The following is a 22,645-nucleotide window of genomic DNA, read 5'->3' as shown; positions in this document are numbered from 1 at the left end:
GGGAACAGTACTCCCCTTAGTGGATTTGGGGTGAAATATTGTGTCTTAAGCATACTTAGAAAGAGTGGAAGGCCTGTTTAGCAAATTAAGAGCAGAAAGAAACATAAGGAGAAGGAAAACTTTGAAATGTTCTTGCTCAGAAAGCCTCGGCACAAGGCCCTGTGCAGTAAGCATGGTTTAAATGATATTTCTTCTTTAAGTTGCATGGGTTGCTTGATGACTTGGTGGACTAGTTTTCCATGTTCCTCCAAACTAGTTTGTGTCTGGCCCACAATCATCATAATGACATACAGCTAGATTTTAGGATTCTGCCTCTAAGAATGGAGACCAACATCCCAGGCGCTACCATATAGTTTTGATCTTTCTTTTCTGAAACATTAGCACAGCTGCAACCCCAAAGGATACCCCCAGTGAAGGACAGTCTGAGGCTCTGCTTCAGTGTCACCAATACTTCCCTTTACTAGCACCTACTCTTAGAGAGTAGCAGTAGTGTCAATAGTAAAAGAGACACTTAAGTCACACCAGAAGTTGATATATTGGATATTATGCAAGGGATGGGAAAGAGGAAAAATCTACAATGCTTAAAAATGTAAGTGTAGGTTTTCTAATGAGAAAAAGAACAACAAAAAAATCAAAACCAAATGTAGGAAGTTCAAAGACCCCAAAGCAACCACATCACAAAGAAATCTCAGGTTTAACCCTTCTCTAAAGTGTTCTATAGAAACTTACATTGATAATTAAGCAACAGGACACTTACAGAATGTTTGCTGGAAGTGAGACAATGTTGGAGCTTCTGGGGCAATGTTGTAGAAATGAGTTTTTAGAGCTCCGCTCACCAGTAGATTATATGCCAGGTCAGTTATATTGATGCCCACAATTGCAAATGAGTACCTGTAAAGTGTAAACCAGAAAACCAATTTTATGTCACATATGAAAAATAAGTTAAAAATGTGATAATCTGATTTTTAAATGACGATTAAATTATTATAGTGGCAGGTTGCCCTTCCCTTTTTACCTTCTCAAAACTCTGAATTTAGTAATATACCAGAAAAATTCAATAATGTGTACAAGAGAATTGAGAGATCTTATGCTTTGACTTGGTAATTCCTTTCCAAATATATATGAGAAAAAAAGTCAAAAATTGACAAAGCATTATATGCAAGGATATTCATTACAATAATATTTATAACTGCAAAAACATGGAAACTATTCAAATATCCTAAAAAAGGTGACTGGTGATATAAATTATAGTAGTCTCATATAATATATTCAGCCAATAAAAACTATATTCCTAAAGACTATTTAAACAGGATATAAAATATTATGTATAGAACAAGCCAAGTTTTACTACATGTACACAAATGTGCACAGAAAGCAGGACAGAATGAAATGCTATTAAATATTAAATATGGATATGTTAGAGTAATAAAATTAGGGTTTTTTTGGTTTACTTTCCTATATTTTCTAAATTTTCTATAATAAATCAAATATCACTTTTAAAGTAAGAAAAAATTTAAATAAGTATCCTAACACTGAGGGTATATATTCTCTAGCCCCTTTTCTACATGTCTATCAAAAGTTAAATGAAACAATTATTAAGTCCTATCTAGTAATGTAAATCCAGCACATTTTTAAAAAAAGAGTTCTCTGTTCAGAAATATTTTTAATGAAATGGGCATTATAAAAAAACTTCAAAATAATATTTTTATCTAATAGCCTGATACTTGATAGAAATTCTTAAAAGAAAACTACCATATACAACTCTAAATGATAATTTCTAAAAATCATTTCCATATAGTTATAACTTTCTAAACCTTGTCAGTTAGTCATAGGCAAAGTAGTGTCATATAATCACCACAAATATATGCAAAAACATATAAACAGGTCCTTTTACAAATTCAACTGGATTACATTTTCCATCCAAACAATTAGGTTTTCATCCATGTCATCTTTTACAGTGTTCTTGGATACTTTTGTTCTGGTTCAGGCTGACAGTCTTTATTATGAAATCCCACACTCACCCAATTGCTTTATCCATCCTTTTCTTCTCCCATTCTGCTTTGCTGAATTTGCTGAATGAATGAATAAATGAATGAATGAATGAATGAATGACTAAATAAATAAATAAAATTTAATCTCTAATTGGTACTTGTTCTTCTTTAATGTTTATGTTAAAACTGTTAACTAGATACAGAGACATACGTAACTCAGTTATCAAACATTAATCAATTTAAATTTATCAATGAAAAAGCCACAATACAATTTACAAGGAACTCAGAAATTGAATTATTTAAAGCCATGCTACTTATACCCTGTTCACTTTATTACAGTAGTGGGAGACAGCCCTAAGGCCAAACATTAAGATACTCTTTTAACCATCATTAGTTATCAAGCAACATTTCCTCCATGAAACTTTGTCTGGTATCTCTTTCCTCTAAATGCCATCTCACTCTCTCATGATACTCCACTGCATTTCATTTGGTTTTATCTCATGGCATTTATCCTACTTTGCCTTATTTGTGATGTGTGGCACATAGTAGATGCTAAATAAGTACTTATTGATAATTAAATGATTGAGTTAGTGAAGAAAAGAAAGGAGAGAAGGGAGGGAGGGAGGAAGAGAGAGATTGAAGAAGGGAGGAATGAAGGAATACTAGATAGGTTTAAAAAATTCTGTTTCAATAAGTGCTATGATGCTTCCTCTGGCTAAGCCAAGACCGTCCCGCTTTTAACCCATTTTATTACTTGAGCTTCTGAATAAGACTGTTCAAAGAAAGGGTTCTATCATAAAAGCATTCTGAAAATATTGCCTTATGTTCTATTACTTTGTGTACTTGCATATCCACCCCCGCATCCCCGCCAGTAATGCTAACGTCTTATAGGCAGGAAACATACCCATTCTTCTTTGTGGTTAATAGGACCTTCATTAATTGTTTCACACTAAAAAATGTGGTTAGCATCTGAACTACATGAAATTTAAAAACTGGAGTTATTATGAACGTTTAGCTTCCATCTACTAAGTAGGAGAAAGGGGAGTTTTCTACAATACACAGCAAGCACTACACTAAAAGACACACATGTAACACACACGGCACAAGACCACAAAAACACAATGCAAAGCTGATATTTAACTCTATGTACTTTACACTCTGTGAGTGACTAGCTACAATTTAAAATAACTGTCTTTAATTCATGTTAAAATATGCCACCTCTTTGTAAAGTGTAACTTTACAAAGTAAAGTTTACTGCCAAGTAACAACAAACCAACCAGCCAAAGAGGCATCAAAAGATTTTTACCTTAAAAGACTCATATCCAAACTAAAATGAGTTGCATGTGAAATTTAAGAAACTTTGTATAAATGAGTTTATAAGTACCCATTTTCTCTTCAACAAAGCTTTATAAATGCATAATGTTTCCATATTTGTTATATTAAATCTCTATCTGCATTAATAATATGAGAAAAGGTCAATCAACCTCCACTCATTTGATTACCTATAGAATAACCTGGCCCCAAAAGAATGAATCCCTCTCTCCAGGAAACACACACACACACACACACACACACACACCAACCAACCAAATTAAAAACTAACAGTCAAAATTCATTTTTAAACTTGAATCTACTTTTATCCTTCAAGTTACTTCAGAATGGATGTTTACAAGAGCAGTAATGAATAATGCTTGCTGAAGGACAGACAAGAAAGAGCTTTCCTTAGTATATATTGGCTTCTTCTTGTTGAACACCTGAAATAGTCAGGGCCTGACAGAACCTATGTTGATATCACAATCAGTCAATATATACTTCTTTCAGACATTGGTAAAGTAACATTTTCAATACATTCTGACATGTATTCAGTGACATGTGCCACCAATACTTGAACTTCACCTAGTCAATTTTATAGTAGCTTGAAGGACCAACGCATGACAGTTTTATCTACACGCCTGTGTGTGTGTGCATGCGCACACATATGCTAGCCTCTCTTTAAATAGGAGTAATCACACAAACCCTCAAATACTTACTCTCTGACAGCTGACACAGGAGATAAGACTATAAAATTTTTCTCTGAGAATGGCTGATAGACAAAATTAATCCCCTTTCACTGGTTAATCAAGAAACATTTTAAGCTTATTGTCACTTGCCCAAAACCATGGAGGGTTCATGTCTTCTGGATGATGCTCCTTCGGGAAAGTGCACACAGACTCCCCAGCCAATTTTAATTAGAGGGAGTTCAAGAGTCTCTATATTACAGTAATATGCAATTCAGAAAATGTAGTTAAAAATTAAAATAGCTCAATTTTAATTATGTACCACACCAAAAAAGAGCTAAGTGATTTTAGTGTTTTTCCAAAGTAAATAAAAGATAAATAAAATAAAAATTTAATCTTATAAAAGAGTATAAATATAAATTTGAGAAGTATAGTTTAATTTAATAAACCTTAGTCAACAGAAGCTAGAATAAGTATAATAGTAAGGTAGGAGGTGGACCCCAAAGTCAACGTGCTTCTGAATTTCGAAAATGGTATGATACAATTTTGGACTTATTTAGCAAACATGAACACTAACAAGGAACTTGCCATGCTGAAGAGAAAAAAGTGAAACAAAACCATGATTTCAAAATAGCAGAACTTATAATAAGAGTGACTAAAGCATATCTGTATATTACTATATTTAATAATGAAATTAGAAATACATTAATAGAAGAGCAAATTTTCTCTGTGCAAAAGAATTCTCAAACAAAATGTCCCTCTCTAGGGAGTAGATGGGGTCAAAGCATATGTGGTGATGTGTTCAGGTTTTAGATGAAGTGTTTAAAATGTTTCTCTAACTAGGTATAGTAATGGCTGCAAAAAGGTTCTTTGACATATTCTATCAGGTTGGTCTAGTCTGTTATTTCTCTCACTGAAATGCCCAAATATAATAAACTATATTAAATAAAACATTGGGAAATATTTGCTTTTTGAAAACTTTTCATGAATTTATATAATATATCTTTAAAAGTTCTTGCCCATTCTTATTCTAAAATAAAATAAAAGCAACAAAACACAAAAGCAAAGAAAAAAATACCTTATTTCCTCTTTAGTGATATCCCTTCATGTAATCAGTTAAAGAAAAAAATTTAGAAAGGTAAATGAAAATGCAAATAATTTAGAATCTAGAATTTTATTTTAAAAAAAAAAAGCCTCAGCAATTCCAGACTTTTTCAGCTAACCCCTGATGTCATGCCTTCCATTCTCCCTTCTATTACCTCATCCTGCTCCCTTGTCTCTGAACTCTTTTTCAAACCCTCCTTTCTCCTTCCAATGCCTAACTCCTCAGTCTTCCTGGACACCAGTGACATTATCAGTCCCTTTAAACAGATATCTCACCTGAATCATGCCACTTTACATCCTCAATCCCATAATAAGTACCTGACGTTTTAACTGTCCTATTCAACATTGGTCAAAAGGGTTTGGTTGAAAGAGCTTTAAGCCTCATTTCTGGTGGACTGACTCTCCTCAGAATCTCATCAACAGATACATGTAGGACATGAAGTTAATTCTACCTCATCCATAAAGCCTAATCAACTTTGAAAAAAAATTAAATTCATTTGGGTAACAATGGTTAGTAAAATTACATAGGTTTCAAGTGTACAATTCTATAATACATCATCTATATATCACATTGCATGCTCACCACCCAGTAAGTTCTCCTCCCATTTATTTTCAACAATTACCTGCATTTTGGATGAAGAGAGTCACAGAGGACCTGCTGAGCTGCTGTAGCATCCCTTTCCGCAAAATACCTGCAGTTGGAGGGAAAGAAAACCATAACTCCATACATGTTGAATACATCATTTTAATCCAATTTGAGGCCATTTTGGATTCAGAGATGGATACCAGCACAACATTATCACTTGCTTCAGCTCCTCCAGAGAACAGCTTTCCAAAATAGAATTTCCCAAATATAATGACAGTAAAATAGGCTAGTTGTAAAACAAAGATTTAAGAATGATTCCAGTAGGTTTGGAAATTTAATTATGAACTTTGTCATTCCCCACAGAGCCAAAGGTATTCTTACTAAAAGGGGTTATAGGCAGAGGCCCCTCCGAAGGCAGAAAAGCCTGGATGAAGGGACATGGTGAGGACAGTGACAGCCAAAGGGCACAGAAAGGAAATGACTAAAGGAGGTGATAGAGGATGTGTTTCAAATACATTTTCCTTGAAGAATATTCATGGGGTATTTGAATTCTGGGTGAATGGAAAATACAGAGCTTAGCGATATTAAAAATAAAATTTTGTTCTGGGGAGAAAGGAGCAATGAAATTTCCTAATAAATACAAAAAGCTTACAGACTCTAAATAATAAGTCATAAAGAGTACTTCATAACAACAAATTGAAAATAAACCTATAGCACATATTATTTAATTTGACATGAATATATTTCCTGCATAAATCTAAAGGATAAAACAAGCTCTTAAATTTTCTCTCAGAAAATTTCAAACTGAAATCAGCAAATTTGATACACATGGCCATGATTATTAATGAAATTGAGTTTCTTTTCATATTTTTGTTAATCATTTAGGTTTCCTCTTTCATGTCTTGCCTGTTTATATTTATTGGTCTAGTATATCTAAAAATATCCTCAAATAAATAAGACAAATAACCCTTCAGAGAATAATATAGTCCAGGATATGGATCCTTGATCACTTAGGTGTCAGTTTTGGCTTATCTCTTCACTTTATGTAGGGTAGCTTATCTTATGGAAGTTTTCAATTTTAATGTGTGGAATTTATTGATTTTTCTTTTATAGTTTATGCCACTGAGGAGAGGGAGAGATTCAATTTTTTTTTTCCCCCTAAATGGAAGGGCAATTGTCCCAGCTCTACTTACTCAAAAGCTCTTCCTTTACCCACTTATTTATAACACTACCTTTGTCATCAAACTTTACTTTTTATTCATTCACATTACATAATAATGTAGCATTTAAAACATTTCCTAAATTTAAAATAACGGCAAAAATCTAGGGGGATAATTGGGTGCCATAAAAAAAATGACTGAGTAAGGATTTTTCTAGTTAAGATTGCAGAGCAGGTAAACGCTGTGCTTGCATCCTCTCAAGATCACATGAAAATCACAACCAAACTACAGAATAGCCATCACTGAGAATTGCCTGCTAGCTGAACAGAAGTTCTATAACTAAGGACATACAGAAGAATTCACCATGAGACTGGTAGGAGGGGTGAAGACGCAAAATGGGCTGGTCCCACACTCGCATGTGGCAGTTAGAAATTGGGAGGAATATCTTGGCTTTGGAAATCTCCCCAGAAGAGTAAGGGGGTCCCAACCCGACACCAGGTTCCCCTACCCAGGGTTCCAGTGCTGGGAAGAGAAGTCCCCACAACTTCTGGCTGTGAAAACCAGTGGAGATTGTGGCTGAGTGAGACAGAAGACAGCTAGAGACAGAGGGCAACCTAGGCATTCCTCTTAAAGAGCCCATGCAAAAACCCACTCATTGATGGACTTACTTTCTCTGAGCTCCAGTACTGGGGCAGCAGCTTGAAAGACACCAGGGACATACAGGGAGGAAATAAATTGTCTGGCTGCAGAGCGAGAGCTGGAGGGGCAGCTTTATCCCAGACAGAAGGGCTGGCAGAAGCCCTCCCTCCTCCCAGGCTGCAGACTTAGTCAGGTGCCCTACCAAAGTATCCACCAACCTGGCTAACATCATTTGCCCCACCCTGGTGATTCCCTGAGATCTTGCCCCACCCAACTTTCAGGTCCACCTAAGCCACTTCTAGTGGCTTTTCCATATAAACAGCCTATCTTGGTTCATGCTGTGGACTTTTCCAAAATCTCTCAAAGGTTCACAAAACCAAAACAAGCAGCATCTGGCCTCAGTGTGCACTGTACCTCTTGCTAAGTAGCCCTAAGCCTAGAAATGGTTCAACTACAACATGAGGGCACACACAACCCACACAAGGGTCACACCTGTAGCAACCGGCTCAGGTAACCAGGGAGACTGCACCCCTGGGCCAATATCAAATGTACCAACATTCGTATCATAGAGGTACCAGAAGGAGAAGAGAGAGAGCAAGGAATTGAAAACCTATTTGAAAAATAATGACAGAAACTTTCTAACCTGGTGAAGGAAATAGACATATAAGCACAGGAATCACAGAGAGTCCCAAACAAGATGAACCCAAAGAAGCCCACACCAAGACACATCATAATTAAAATGCCAAAGGTTAAAGACAAAGAGAGAATCTTAAAAGCAGCAAGAGAAAAGCAGTCAGTTGCCTACAAGGGAGCTCCCATAAGAATGTCAGCTTATTTCTCAACAGAAACTTTACAGGCCACAAGGGCTTGGCATGAAATATTCAAAGTGATGAAAAGCAAGGACCTACAACCATGATTACTCCATCCAGAAAAACTATCATTTAGAATCGAAGGACAGATAAAGAGCTCTCCAGACAATAAGCTAAAGGAGTCTATCACCACCAAACCAGTATTACAAGAAATTTTAAAGGGACTTCTTTAAGAAGAAGAAAAAAAGGTCAAAACTATGAATAATAAAGTGGCAATAACTATATACCTCTCAACAATTACTGTCAATATAACTGGATTAAATGCTCCAATCAAAAAACATAGGGTGGCTGAACAAATAAGAAGACCCTTACATATGCTGCCTACAGGAGACTCACTTCACATTGAAAGACACACATGGACTGAAAGTAAAGGGATAGAAAAAGATATTTCATGAAAATGAAAACAAACAAACAAAAAAGCTGGGGTAGCAATATTTACACCAGACAAAGTAGACTCTAAAACAAAGACTATAACAAAAGACAAAGAAGGAACCAGTAATCCCATCTCTGGGTATTTATCCGAAGAAACTCAAAATGTTACTTTGAGGGGACGTGTACATCCATATATTCACTGCAGGGTTGTTTACAATGGGCAAGATGTGGAGGCCACCTGTGTGTCTGTCAATGGATGAGTGGATAAAGAGTAGGTGGTATACAGTGGAATACTGCTCGGTTATGGAAGGGAATGGGTTCTTGCCATTTGCCATGGCATGGATGGACCTGGAGCGTATTGTGCTGAGTGCATTATGTCAGACAGCAAAAGACAAATGCCATATGATTTCACTTACATGTGGACTATAAAGAACAAAATAAATGAACAACCAAACAGAAACAATCTCATAGATACAGAGAACATTTTGAGTGTTGCCAGATGTGCATGGGGTTGGGGGGATGGGTGAAAATGGGAAAGGGATTATGAAGCACAAATAGGTAGTTACGAAGTAGTCATAGGGTTGTAAAGAATAGCATAAGGAATATAGTCAATAATATAATTATGTATGGTGTCAGATGGGTATTAGACTTAATGGGGTGATTACTTTGTAAATTATGTAAATGTCTAATCACGATGTTGCACACCTGAAACCAATATAATATTGTATTTCATCTGTAACTGAAAAAAATATTTAATATTTAAAAAATGACTAAGGCTTAATTTCTTAAACAAAATACATCACTATTCTCACTAATAAGGTAGGGTCAAAGGACACAAAAACCAACTTAAAAGGACTCCCTCTGTTGTGAAAAATAATGGCCACAAATGACTCAATTTAAGCATAAAAAAGTAATGAGTCCAATTAGTTGAATAACAACTAATTCCTGAACAAGGGAACTGGAGCACCAAGTCCTCACTCTAAAAATTGGCAATTTATTTTGTGAGCATCTGGTCTGCCTAGATTTTAGAGAAATAAAAAACCATAGTTGATAAAGAAAACTGAATCTTGACAGAATTCTAGCCAACAACTACAGGAAGAATAACAGAATTAGAAATACAGTTTTTGCACAATTAATTATTGGTTCAGTGGAAATCACTGGAAGAGGAAATGATTACGGGAGGAGGATAGATAAATGGCTGATGAGAGATTTCATAATGGAGTCATCAGCTATGAGTACTCTGATCCATCTCAGCAAAGGACTGAGAGTGGGAACACTTCAGGCCTCCCACTGTGATGTCAACCTGAACTTATTCAAGCCTCTGAATACCTCCAATTTTCAGGACACACAAGGGATAGGTATAAATGGAAACAGACAAATCTAGACCATGGGACTCAGAGTCTTGCACAAACTAATGATATGGTGAAGGGAGCAAAAGGAGAGGGCAGAGACAGGAGACTACTCTAATCTAAAAAGGCTGGAGAGCCGTAACAGCTAAGTGCAATTTAGAGATCTTTTATGGAACTGGATTAGAAAAAACCAGCTATAAAAAGAATTTTGAGAGAACTGAGAAATTTGAATATGGACTGGATACAGATGACATCAAAGAATTACTGTTAATTTTGTTAGGTGTGATAATGACATTTAGGAAAATATAAGGTAATGTTGATGTTTTTTAGAGCTTGAGGGTGAAATGACAAACAGTGTAAGATTTTCATTAACATGCTTCTACCAAAAAAATAAGCATTACAACTATTTATTGAATGTTTTCTTGGGGTCTTCTGGGAAGTAGCTTTTGGAACTAATAACTCAATTTTGTCATTCCAATAGGAGGAGACCAGAATAGCCTTTAATACTTACCCATTCTTTATTGTACTTACTGCAAATTGTACAGTCCCAGAAGACCCATTCCTCGAAAATCTGTTTTAGGATCGTCACCTTGGAAACCAATTTCACACCATTGCTTAGAAATCCGAGATTCCAGTGGAGTATTGGGCTTCAAGAATTTCCATAACTGGAGACAAGAAAGAAAATTAGCCTGTTGGTATACACACACATACTTTTTCCTATTGGCTCAAATTTTGTAATCTACATCATTAGGAGGAGCTTTGCAAAAGATGAATACATGCAAATACGTTACAATTAAAGATTTGATCATCTTTCAATTATCTATTATAGCAGTTCTCAAAGTATGGTCTGAAGATTACTGGAGGGATCCCACGACCTTTTCAGAAGGTCTGGGAGGTAAAAACTATTTCATAATAAAAATAATAGCTTATTTGACTTTTCACTCTCATCTTCTCACAGTGGAATTTTCTAGAGACTGCATGACATTTGAAGATGTCATTCCTCTGAAGGCAACGGAATATGTACTTTTATATTTTAGTGTTTTAAATATTTCTATTTTAATTTCTAATCAGATATATATCTTCCACAAAAGCTCTTTGGAATCCCCCCAAAATACGTAAGAGAATAAACGGAAGGGGAGTCCAGGGAACATTTTGAGGCCATGCATTGTTCCAACCCTCACAAAATGCTCATCTTATTTTATAGCAAAACTTTGAGCAGCATTGTTAACGAAAAGAAAAGTGGACTGAGTTGAGTTTTATTTCTTAGGACTCACTTATAACAAGGGTGAGAGTAAATATCATATCATTAATAAAGGAACAAACCTCAAAATATATTATCATTTTTAAGAGTTACCTAAAAAATTTCAATACAATCAATTATATTAATAGACAAATAGAAATTTTAAGGACTATGCTCTTCACTGCTTAAGAAACTGGTTCTAATTTTCAAAGATTTTGGAAAAAGATAGGTTCAACACATATCATTACTTGAGAGAGAAAGTAAGACACCACAGCTGTATAAATATGTAATGTTTTATTAGTTCTTTCTAATAAATATAGGTGGGCATGTAAGCAAATTTACTTTTCTAAAGTATTAATACTATTTTGTATTATATCATCTATAGATAGAGGCAAATGCAAATATAAAATTTCCTTATTATGATTTCAGACATAATTCACCTTCTACATTGATTATTCTATGTTATATGGATTTTAAAGTTGAAGCAGAACAGGAATATGCAAACACCATGTTTATATGACATCACATATCTGTGATGTCAGATATGTGACATCACATATCTGGCAGTATAAAACAATGTTCAACTACAGGAAATACTAACAAAAAAAGTTGTAATACATTAAAGTTAATTTAGGTACTAATCCAAAATTATGTATATTCAAATGATACGATATTCTATGTTAGTGGTACAACAGGTAAATTCAATCTAAAGAGTGAGAGAAAATTTTCAAAAAAAAGGAAAGAAAATCTATCACACTTCAGAGCAAAATATCAAACATAGGTATAAAAAAATCTCTTTTTATAGTATCCATACAAAAATTTGCCAGTGCTCTGCATTCATCAAAACAGAAAATGTTAATGGGTTCATTAGAAGAGTATTAAAAATAAGAGAAAAGGTCTCTTTTTAAAGCTCCTTAAGGAACTGAGTTAGTTACTGCCACAATAAAAAAACAAGCAAACAAAAGGAAACAGATTGTAAAGCTCATCATAGTCATTTGGGTAATAATTTGACGTAATTTCTGGGTCCTATTCGGTTTTAAAATGTCTGTTTTCCCAGATGAATGAAATCGTGTGGTTCTTGGTGTTTTCTGTCTACTTATTTCACTTAGCATGATAATCTCATATGTGGGATATAAAACTGAAAGCAACAACGAAACAAGACAAACAGAGAAACAAAAACTCGTAGACACAGACAACAGTTTGGTGGTTACCAGAGATTAACAGGGGAGGAGAGTGGTAGAAGAGGGGAAAGGGGGTCAAATATATGGTGATGGAAGGAGAACTGACTCTGAATGGTGAACACACGATGCAATACATAAATGATGTATTATAGAATTGTGCACTTGAAACCTATATAATTTTATTAACCAATGTCACCCCAATAAATTTAATTAAAAATTACTTGGTTTCATAAAGTGAGTAGAATAAAAGGGAAAAAACAAGCATTTTATTTCTACAGGTAAGTTATAAACCTCATTCATCAGGGGAATACTTAGTTTGGAGAGTAAAAAGTTTAAATAATAAAATTCCTTAAAAAGAAATTCCATTTTAATAATTTCATGTTTCATGACAGACTAGACTAATGGCTCAAAAGTGTTCTTAATTAAGTTCTTAATCCTCTCTGCTTTAATAAGGGTCACTTTCTTGGAAAATGAAAGCTGATTATGCTAACATACATATATGAAGAACTACCATGTGCATATTTCCTGTAAGAATGCTTGAATTATTGGATTCTCTTCTGATAGATAGGTTCATCCCTGAAAAAACGTAAAGGTAAGAGGCAAGGTGCCCCTGAAGGTAAGGTCATTTCTTGCACATTCGAAGCCAAGTGGAAAACTGAACTGAGGTGTAGGGGGGTATTTGGTGGGGGGCTTTGAGGGCTCCGGCTATTTACAACTGCACTCCTGGGAGTAGAGTTATTACAATGCCACCTGCCAAGTGCAGGACACCCGGAGCTACCAACGATGACTCCTGTGGCAGATGATAAGCCACAGATGTGGAAGCTGTACTCTCAGTGAGACTATTATCCCTCGTGGCTGGTGCTCTGTTTAATTCTACTCTCTTTGCACGAAGCCTTTACTGCAAGCTTATTTGAACACTTCTGCCTTTTTAAGGTCTGCTACAGAACAAGAAGGGCAAGCTGCCATTCATCCACCCACTCAATCAAGAAGCAGCTTTCCAGTGAGGCCACCATGGGACTATGTCTTCTTATCAGGACAGCATCTTTTCATTCTGGGTTATATTGTTTCTATTAAGACATGACTCCATCTAAAATTGTGCTTTTATTATTAATTTGGTTAGAAATGATCACTAGAACTGTCCATTTGAATAACTTGTGTGGACAGTACTACATGAATATAAAGTGATATTATTTATTTTCATCCCAGGCTATGTTTAAATGATCATAAAATTCAGATTTTTTTAATACTTTAAGACGTGAAGTAGAAACATTGAAAATGGTCTCATGTTTATAAATCAAAGCACTTGAACACTACGACAATATATTACTGAAGCCTCTAAACCAGGAGGTGGCAAACTTTGTCTGTCAAGGGCCAGACAGTAAATGCTTTAGGCTTTGGTCGCAATACAGTCCCTGCTGCAACTACTTAATTTTGCCATTTAGTACAAAAGCAGACAATAATACATAAATGAAGGAATGGATGTATTCCAACAAAAGTTTATTTACAAAAATGAGTGGCCCATAGACTTTAATTTGAAGACCCTTGTTCTGAACGATTTTATAATAGGTAACAAGGGCATTGTTACCCATTTTAAAAATGAAGAACCCTAAGCTTGGGCAGTTAAACACACACCATGGCCCAGCCTCTGAAAATACAAATGGGAACAAGACACGGTGTCTCCTTTGAAAGGTAGTGCAGTGCAGAGTGTGGAGTCCTTTCTAAGTGTGTGAGCCTTGGGCAGTCACTTAACTGCCCAGCCACAGTTTTCTCACCTGAAAAGTAGGGATAATACCAATATCTCACCACGAGGTTATTGAGACACTGTAATGATTGGCACATACTAAACACTCAGTGGGTGTTTTATTATTATCCATTTTGTTATTATCATACTTGGAATTGGAAGAAACTACAGACGAGTATACAGACCCCACTCCTAAATTTGTTTGGGGAGGCTACCGAAGATTTCAAAATTCAATAAATAAGGATTTTTAAAAAATTAGCCTACTTTTGTGAAAATAATGAGTAACAGAGGGCACAGCCTATTCTGGGTTAGGGTGAATGACAGAGCATGGCATTATACAGAGCATGTACTATACATAATGGGGATACAGGAGAGATGGTTTAGAGAAATAAATTGGAAAGGGTCCGAAATGCATGCTAAGATGCATGGACTTTCTGCTATCAGACACAGGGAACTGAACATTGTTAACTTAGAGAATGACATGACTAGATAATGCCTCCAACAGTATTTTAGGAGATGGAACAGAGGAAGTGTTCGTGGCAGAATTAAAAGGCTATTTTAATACCCCAAGTTGGAGATAATGGCTAGAATAAGGCAGTGGGCACAGAAAACATTCAAGAGGTGTTTGAGGGGATGCTAAGATTTAGTGATGTTTGTAAATGCGTAATATCTCCAGAATTAGATTGCAAGCCACTTAAGGGTAGAAAAAGCACTTTTCTGCAGTGTCTAACACAGTAGTGGATAGTCCTGGCTTTATAATTTACTCGCTGTGTGAATCAGAGCCTGGACTGACATGTTTATAGCTTGCTCACCTCTAAAATAAAGGCAACAACCATCACCTTGCCTACATCTTATAGTGGTGACAATAAAAAAATGATATTACATACATGATTAAGTCATGACCACAGATAAGTCATAGCACAAAAGTTCTTGACACATATCGAATGAACTACAGAAAGTCATGCAGCCAGCCATATTTGTTGAAAACCTATGTGCCAGCACACATACAACAGATCAGCTAAGATGGCACGTAGCAGGTTCCCAAATGTCACGGATTCAGAGGGCATCTCAGCTATTCTATTAAATTGTTCACGTGCTTGTGGCCAGTCTGTTAATTGTACCATGTCTTTTTCATACACTTCTTATTCCCCACCTTGAGATCACTTTATTGACCTCAACTAGCTCAATCATACAATAGAAAATAATAAGGCAGCAAAAGGAGATAAAGCTCAGCCAGTAGCTTAGCTAAACTTAAACAGAAGAGAAAGAGAAGAAGAAAAACTATTGCAAAGAATGAGCCTTCTTCAATTTTTAATGATGCACATCAGGTCTATCACTAATTAGTAGAGACAAATGAGTCATTTGCTTAAGTACTTACGTGCACAGAAAACACACACTCCTTCACATAAAAACACAACAGGATACATTTTTTAAATTACATCTTCTATTGAAAATTTTTCAATAAGATAAAGTTAAGGCAGCTAAACAAATGTTTTTTTTGAAGTCTGTTACTGCCTTTTTTAAATTTTAGGACAGGACAAAGAAACACTCCATCTTAAAAAGCATCTATTTTCAGAAGTGAATTTATAAAACATTTCAGGTGAGCAGTTCTAAAGGTTGATTTAAATTTTTTTGTCTTAATTTTTTAAATCAAAATGCAGTGTTTTGAGGTAAAGTTTTATTAATGTTTCATAATATACCATCAGATCATATAATATTCTGAAGGTTTAGCTTTGACACACAGAGGGAGTATTTATAACTGCGTATTAGTCTTCCAGCACATTTAATATTCCAGATGTAAATCTTTACCTCGTCTTTTAATACTCCAAGTTACATGAATAAATATTCAGCACTAAGATCTTGGGTAATTTCCCAAGAGGGCTATTGCTGAAGCAGAAATCAACTTCATGTTTGATGTCTATTAAAAGCCATAAATGAAAATCCCAGATCACTCTTTGACAAATGCTATTTCTCCTATTGGCTTTCAACACAATTAAACCATCTAAACTTGAGCCAAATGTGCAAGCCCAAAGAAATCACCTCTGATGCTTTCTCAGATTACAAAAGAAACTTGGCTTTACATCTAAATTCCCACATGAATTTTCTAATGAAAAATTTACCTCCAACATCTAAAGAATCAAGAACAGTAGGCTTTATTAAACCATTTATGCCCATGTTTTATTCAGTGTCCCCATGTTCAGAGCCGTGCCTAGCACAGAGCAGGCACACAGTAGCTGACCTAAGCCAAGGACTGAAATGAATTCAAGGACTAACCTTCAAAAGCATTTCCTCATGTTGGGGATTATCAGAGTCATAGGGTTCTCTGCGCAGTTTTTCCACATCTGCAATAAGATTTCTGTACCCAACAATTTGCAGAAGGCAAGCCTGAAGAGAGATTCCCAACCTAAGGTGTTCAAAACACAACAAACATACATGAAGAAAAATAAAACACATACTTTGGCATTTGTTCACTTGCTGCATGCACAATAGGACTTTTCATATTTACATAATATTTAGGAAATTGCTCAAATAGGAGCTATCTAATAGAACAATTTTTTGCTGAAGCTCCACATAGACAGTTGTAGAACTTGGTTTAAACTTACCTCTCATTCTGGCCTTTTCTTAAGCCACGTTGCAACAATGTGGCTTAAAAAACAAGAGAGCTCTTTATTTAGGTGACTTGAAAGTGAGATGTAGAAAATATAGGTGATAATGGGAATATAGGTGATAATGAAAATTTAGGGATGAATCATTTAGCTCCCACCACGTGGGTATATCGGAAACACTTCAAAAGTGTGTGTGTGTGTGTGTGTGTGTGTGTGTGTGTGTGTGTGTATGTGTGTGTGTGTGTGAGAGAGAGAGAGAGAGAGAGAGCGAGACAGAGAGAGAGACAGAGAGAGAGAGACAGAGAGAGACAGCCCTCAGGGGTCTGGGTAAGAAAAATTCAAAACAACAACAACAACAAAACAACAACAAAAACACCTCTGCTTGGGAACATTCCTGAAAGATGAAGCAATGCCAAGAGAAAGAACAAACTACTTTATAAGATTTCTCATTCCATTCTGACTTCTTGAGTTGTCTGAACATTTTTTCTTAGGGCTGCAACAAAATCTCCTTTCCTTATCACCAAGTGGTTCAAATCCTGTTCTCTGAGCAAATGTATTTCCACTTTTCCCCTACACGCCTATTGATTTTAAGATAGTGAGTCTTTCTGCTAGTCTCATCTCCAGGGTTAAAAACCAAACCAAAATAAAACAGAACCCCTATTCTTTCCATTCCTTCTCACGTGACATGGTTTTCAGATGTTTTATTATCTTGCTCAGTCTTCTCTGAATGTACATTATTTGACTAACAGGCCCTTTGCAGTATATCACTGGAACAGAAAACAATCTGGGAAGTGCAGCACACAGGATCATTACTTCCTGTGATGTGAACGCTATTTTTCCCTCCTACAACCTAGAAGGTAAAGACAGGGTCTCTTTCAGCAGTCACATAACATCATAAGTTTGTTAAATAGATGGCTAACTAATCACCAAGATCCTTTTTTCATATAAACTACTGTCACATAAATTATTCTCCTATACTCATTTGATGGCATTTTTAAATCTAAAGGTTCATGTTTATTTATTCTTGTGAAATTCTTTATAGTCATTCACTTTGGTGGTTCAAAATAGTTGAACGTTGGCAATTTCAAGAGTTACTGTCTAACACACTGCTACTCCTAATTCACTCACTGAATGTGTGGTGATGGTCATTATAAACACGATGACAGTGTCGTCATCACCGTTTCGTGAGGGGAATAAGATGTACAGAGGTTAAGTCTAAAGTTGGGGGCAATAGAGAATTCTGTCAGGACTGTATACTTACTCCAAACACAGAGGGCAGTGCCAGATAACCCAGAATGCTAGACATAAATAAAACTGAACGTTCAATTAAATGACACTTATAATTACTTGTTACCATAGCACCAAAAAACTAAATCAGATACTCAAATTTAGGAAAAAGGAACAGTGGCACTGGTCACCCAGGAAATCAATGCAGGACTGAGCAGAGAGTTGATTTTGAGGGAAAGAAGAGAATGGGAGAAATAAGAGGAAACAAGAGAAGCCAATTCAATTTTTACTGTAGTGATTCTTACCACCAGAATAAGCCGAACTTGAAAAAAATGTAATTAAAACAAAGTGAGGTTAATAGTAGTAATGGCTTGATAAACTATAAAATATTTCCCCTAGCCTTCTCTATTTCTTGATTTATCTTTCTAGAAAATTGTTTAATTTTTAAAAATCACATTTTGCCAACATCAATCTGGAAAAAAAGTACTAAGATCCATATTGAGATATAAAAACACAATCTACTATCTAAAAGGTTTTTTTTTTTTCCTAAAGGAAATCAAACAAAAAGATGGCAAGAAAATGCTCTTGAATGAAACATGACTTTCACAGAAGAGAGAGAAAAGATTTGCTATTAAATCTAAGCCAATCTTTAAATATGATTATAGATCTAATATATTCCTCAGGCCCAACTATAGTCTTAAATTTTCTGTTCCACTTAATTTAAAATGGATTGCCTTTTTATCACTTTCTCAGAGAAATAAAATATATGTCAGAAGGTTTTAAAAAGACATTTACTGCATAATTAAATCACCTTTAATGGCTGAATAAGGAAAAGGGTGTTAATTAGTTGTGTCTGCGGACGAATGCTATGGAGACCAGTGGAAATGGAGTTTTGTGATGAGCCCCAATTAGTAGCTAGTACCTAGCATCCCTCTAAGTGACAGACATATGCAAAATGAACTCTGAAATTCCCTTCAACCACAGCTCCGTCTTAGGCAATTAAAAGACTTTCTCAGTGACATCTGAAGTTGCTATGCATATCTAAAAGAGAATTTGATTGTTATCTACCTAAATTGTCTCTCAATATATCTGCATGTAGAATTTATTCTAACCAATAGCCTTAGCCCAAATTTTTACTGAAAAATTCCTGTTCCCAATGGAAAATGTAAAGCTAATTTTGAACGTTGCATTTAAAATGCCAAATGCATTTTAATACTTCCAAGATGAGATGACTAAATTACAAAGTTCTAAAGTCTTCATATTAAAACCATCTCTCCCTCCCACATATGCCTGCCTTCTTGACAAGCAGGTAGGAACCATCTCCAAGGTTTTCAGTCTGTCACGAACTAAAGGAATATTCTCGATGGAGCAGAATCAGCTTGGGCACATTCACAATTTGAACTTTTAATATAAAACGCCGGCATCACACGGAGTGACTGTTGATGAATGGGTTCCCTTTATTTCATCTTCTGGTACCAAGGGCATCGATCATATTTCTTACATTCATTGCATCTCAAAGCATTAGCATAAATCACAACAGAAGTACAAAGTTACTGCTGTTTACAAATATGAAAAAGACACCTTTTTTCTTTATTCTTTATCTGAAAGTCAAAATATTGCAGATGATTGTTTGGGGCTTGGGGAAGTGGTGGAATTATGTATAGAAAGAGAGAGGGAAAAAAAGAGAGTAAGGGGGAGAGAGAGAGAGAGAGAGAGAGCTCTAGCACCATAGAAATAATAAATATGTGGCCATGTGACTTGTTTACAAAAATAATAAACATATTCTTACTGTGGATTTATGTCGGGGTTAATTTTTTTCAGTTCCATGATGTCTTCTATAGTTTTTTCAATAGCATCAGGGTGAACACTCACTGAAGTCTGCAACAGCTAGAAAACATATTTCAATGAGTTCCCTTGTCATGAACACCAGTGGCTTAGGTGGGGTTTGTTTAGATAAGGGCTTCAAGTATTTGCTTAAAGCTTCTCTATGAAGATACTAAACTAAACTAAAAGCAAACATTGATTTAGTATTTAAATTCTAATAAATTTAACATTTTCACGATGAGGATAGTGCAATTTTCCTAATTAAGTTAATAACATAAAACAAAACTATAGGTTTCTTTATTTTAATTTTTTTTTACTATTTTCATCTGTTTCAAGTTCCTTATATTAAAATGTTATGTTTTCTTTTTCTCACCCAACATACCTGGTTTCCACTGCTAATTTCGGAATTATGTCTATGATTGAGTGAAGTGCATGGCGGGAGTGGGTAAAGTCTTAAAGATGCTAAAATTAAATGATAATATTCAAGAATCTTGGGGAAAAACAGTTTTATCTTATGAGAATGCTTAATTATGTACTATAAGCTAGCATAGTGGCTTCTTTGATTTTCTTGGAAAATCTTGTGTATAAAATTAAATAATTTGGACACTGAGGAAGAGGTATAAAAAGGATGAATTCAACAGTGAAGAAATAAGTGCATCATACATCTACCTAAAATTTCACATACAGTGGCTGTTTTCATGTTAAAAGGACAGTGGTTTGTGATGGGCAGTTAATTCTTCTAAGTTTGCATTAATTTTCACAGCCAATGGTATATTTTCTTTTTAAATTTTTTTACTTTTTGATGACAGAGGTAAGCTTCAAGTGAAAATTTGCTGAAAAGATATAGAAATAATTTTACTTACCTTACTTTTTGAATCCCTTAGTGATGTTTCTATAAAAGAGACAATTAAAAAATCATTCTAAAATTATCCTTTACAAGTGATTTAAAATTACTATACTGTATCCTCAATCCCACCAAGCCTACATTTTGCCCACATCTTTGTTTCATGCTTACCAATTTTCATGGTTCTAGAAGCTCCAGGCTTGGTATTGTAACAGATCCGTTGCAGTTCACATTTTCCAGTCAACTTCCTCATTACAAATTTCAGGCAGCGCCACAAAAATTTACAGTAAAAATACAGGCACACCTGGATCAACATTCTGTCAAAAACAAAAGATAGCACCCTTCCAATAGAACTCTGGAAGAGAATAGAAAGCAGCCACCACCAGCAAGAAAAGAAGCCCAGAAGAAAACCAACCATTAGACTTCTGGGTTTACAGCTTATTTTATTTTTCTAGTCCCATGTTATTTTATTTGAGGTAGCTACAAACCCATCATTGGGAGGGAAGATCTACAAGAACACACTTATTGAGTGCAAGCAACTCCAGAATGCCCTATTTGATATTTAATATTCCAACAAACTGAGGGTGAGACATGGGAATCCTTTCCTTTCCTATCTTTGCCTAAAAACATTTTGAAAATAAATTAGTACCTTGAAAATAGTATCTTTGTGTTCTAGAATTTGTTTCTCCCTTAGACACTAGGAAAGAACGTGCCATGGAAACTTTTCTGCCGCTGTAGACAGCCTCTCAGCTCGCCCTGCTTCATTTCCAACCCATCTTCAGTGCCCTTTTTTGGGTCACTATTTTATTCTCCCCTTGTTTCCATTATTTTCTTCTCCCTCTGATTTCCTTTAGGAACTGTTGTCCTCCTTGAAGACCTGGTTGTGTAGCTACGTGTCTTCTCTGCTCATGAATCCCAATACTTCTTGGACTTTTCAGGAAGATCTCCTCATTGGTTCACTGAACAAGCATGTTGACTTTTGGTTCTCCAACATCCTCTGATTTAAACCTTCCCAAAACTACAGCCCTTGACAAGTTTGTTCTTGGCTCCTGCTAAACAAAGTTTTCTTTATTGCACACCCCATCTCACTCCAAAAATACCTCAACAGACTATGAAGTATATTGTCATCAATCGTGTACTTTTTCTACAAAGTCTCTGGCATGTGAATCTGTATTTTATGTTGAGTTTTATTTTTAATATGACTGTGTACTACTTCACAATTCTGTTCAGAGTCTCAAAATGACTCAAGGTATGGAAGAGGACTTATCAACCAGGAATTTATATTCAACCCATCTTCTCTTAACACTATGCATTCCTAGGAGGCAGAATTAGTTACATTACTTCCTTTTGGTGTCATTTAGAAAAGATGTTTCATTTTCTCAAATAATCACTATTTCCCTCCAACTCTAACATAAGGTGATCCAGGGTCATTCAGATGAATTCGAGTAGTTAACCAACAGCCTCATCCCTGAATATGAACCAACACCTTGACTGTTCCTTTGCTCACATGCTTTGGCTGCAATATCTTGAACAGCCTGTATTAAAAATAAAAAGTCCAAAAGGCTAACCTGTACAAAAGCATGTGGTCTGTATCATATAAATACAAAGGGAACAGAGGAAACAGTATAAGTAACCAAACTGCTACAGTAAGATAATACAATGGAATCCTTTGTAGGTAATAAAATTATGTTCTAGAATAACTAATAACATGAGAAAATGTCCAGAACATGCTTACCAAATAGAAAGAAGTTAGAAATAAATTTTTATAGGATGATCTAGTTTTTCTTTAGAAATTAATCAAAAGCATTTAATGATGGGGGTAGCCAGATGGCTCAGTTGGTTAGAGTGCAAGCTCTGAACAAGGTTGCCAGTTCATTTCCCACATGGGATGGTGGGCTGCACCCCCTTCACCTAA

General features: G+C 35.4%; 1 protein-coding gene across 3 annotated transcripts in view; it reads right to left on the bottom strand.

Moving 5' to 3' along the window:
* ELMOD1 (ELMO domain containing 1) overlaps window positions 1-22,645 on the bottom strand; it is a 69,754-nt gene that overhangs the window by 9,541 nt on the left and 37,568 nt on the right. Inside the window, exons 3-12 of one of the 3 annotated variants that reach the window (XM_033121353.1) lie at window positions 20,902-21,047; window positions 20,750-20,778; window positions 19,852-19,949; window positions 16,504-16,633; window positions 10,599-10,732; window positions 5,716-5,784; window positions 5,067-5,090; window positions 3,298-3,318; window positions 2,022-2,072; window positions 758-891 (exon numbers count right to left, since the gene is read on the bottom strand). In XM_033121353.1, coding sequence (XP_032977244.1) covers window positions 758-891; window positions 2,022-2,072; window positions 3,298-3,318; window positions 5,067-5,090; window positions 5,716-5,784; window positions 10,599-10,732; window positions 16,504-16,633; window positions 19,852-19,949; window positions 20,750-20,778; window positions 20,902-21,047 — 836 coding nt within the window. The remainder of the gene's footprint in view (window positions 1-757; window positions 892-2,021; window positions 2,073-3,297; window positions 3,319-5,066; window positions 5,091-5,715; window positions 5,785-10,598; window positions 10,733-16,503; window positions 16,634-19,851; window positions 19,950-20,749; window positions 20,779-20,901; window positions 21,048-22,645) is intronic. The other 2 variants (XM_033121354.1, XM_033121355.1) reach the window with 2 other exon arrangements.

This window comes from Rhinolophus ferrumequinum, chromosome 11 (assembly GCF_004115265.2).
Source record: "Rhinolophus ferrumequinum isolate MPI-CBG mRhiFer1 chromosome 11, mRhiFer1_v1.p, whole genome shotgun sequence".
Classification (NCBI taxonomy): Eukaryota; Metazoa; Chordata; class Mammalia; order Chiroptera; family Rhinolophidae; genus Rhinolophus; species Rhinolophus ferrumequinum.
The sequence above is the reverse complement of the archived record's forward strand: the minus strand, read 5'-3'. Positions and strand labels throughout refer to the sequence as shown.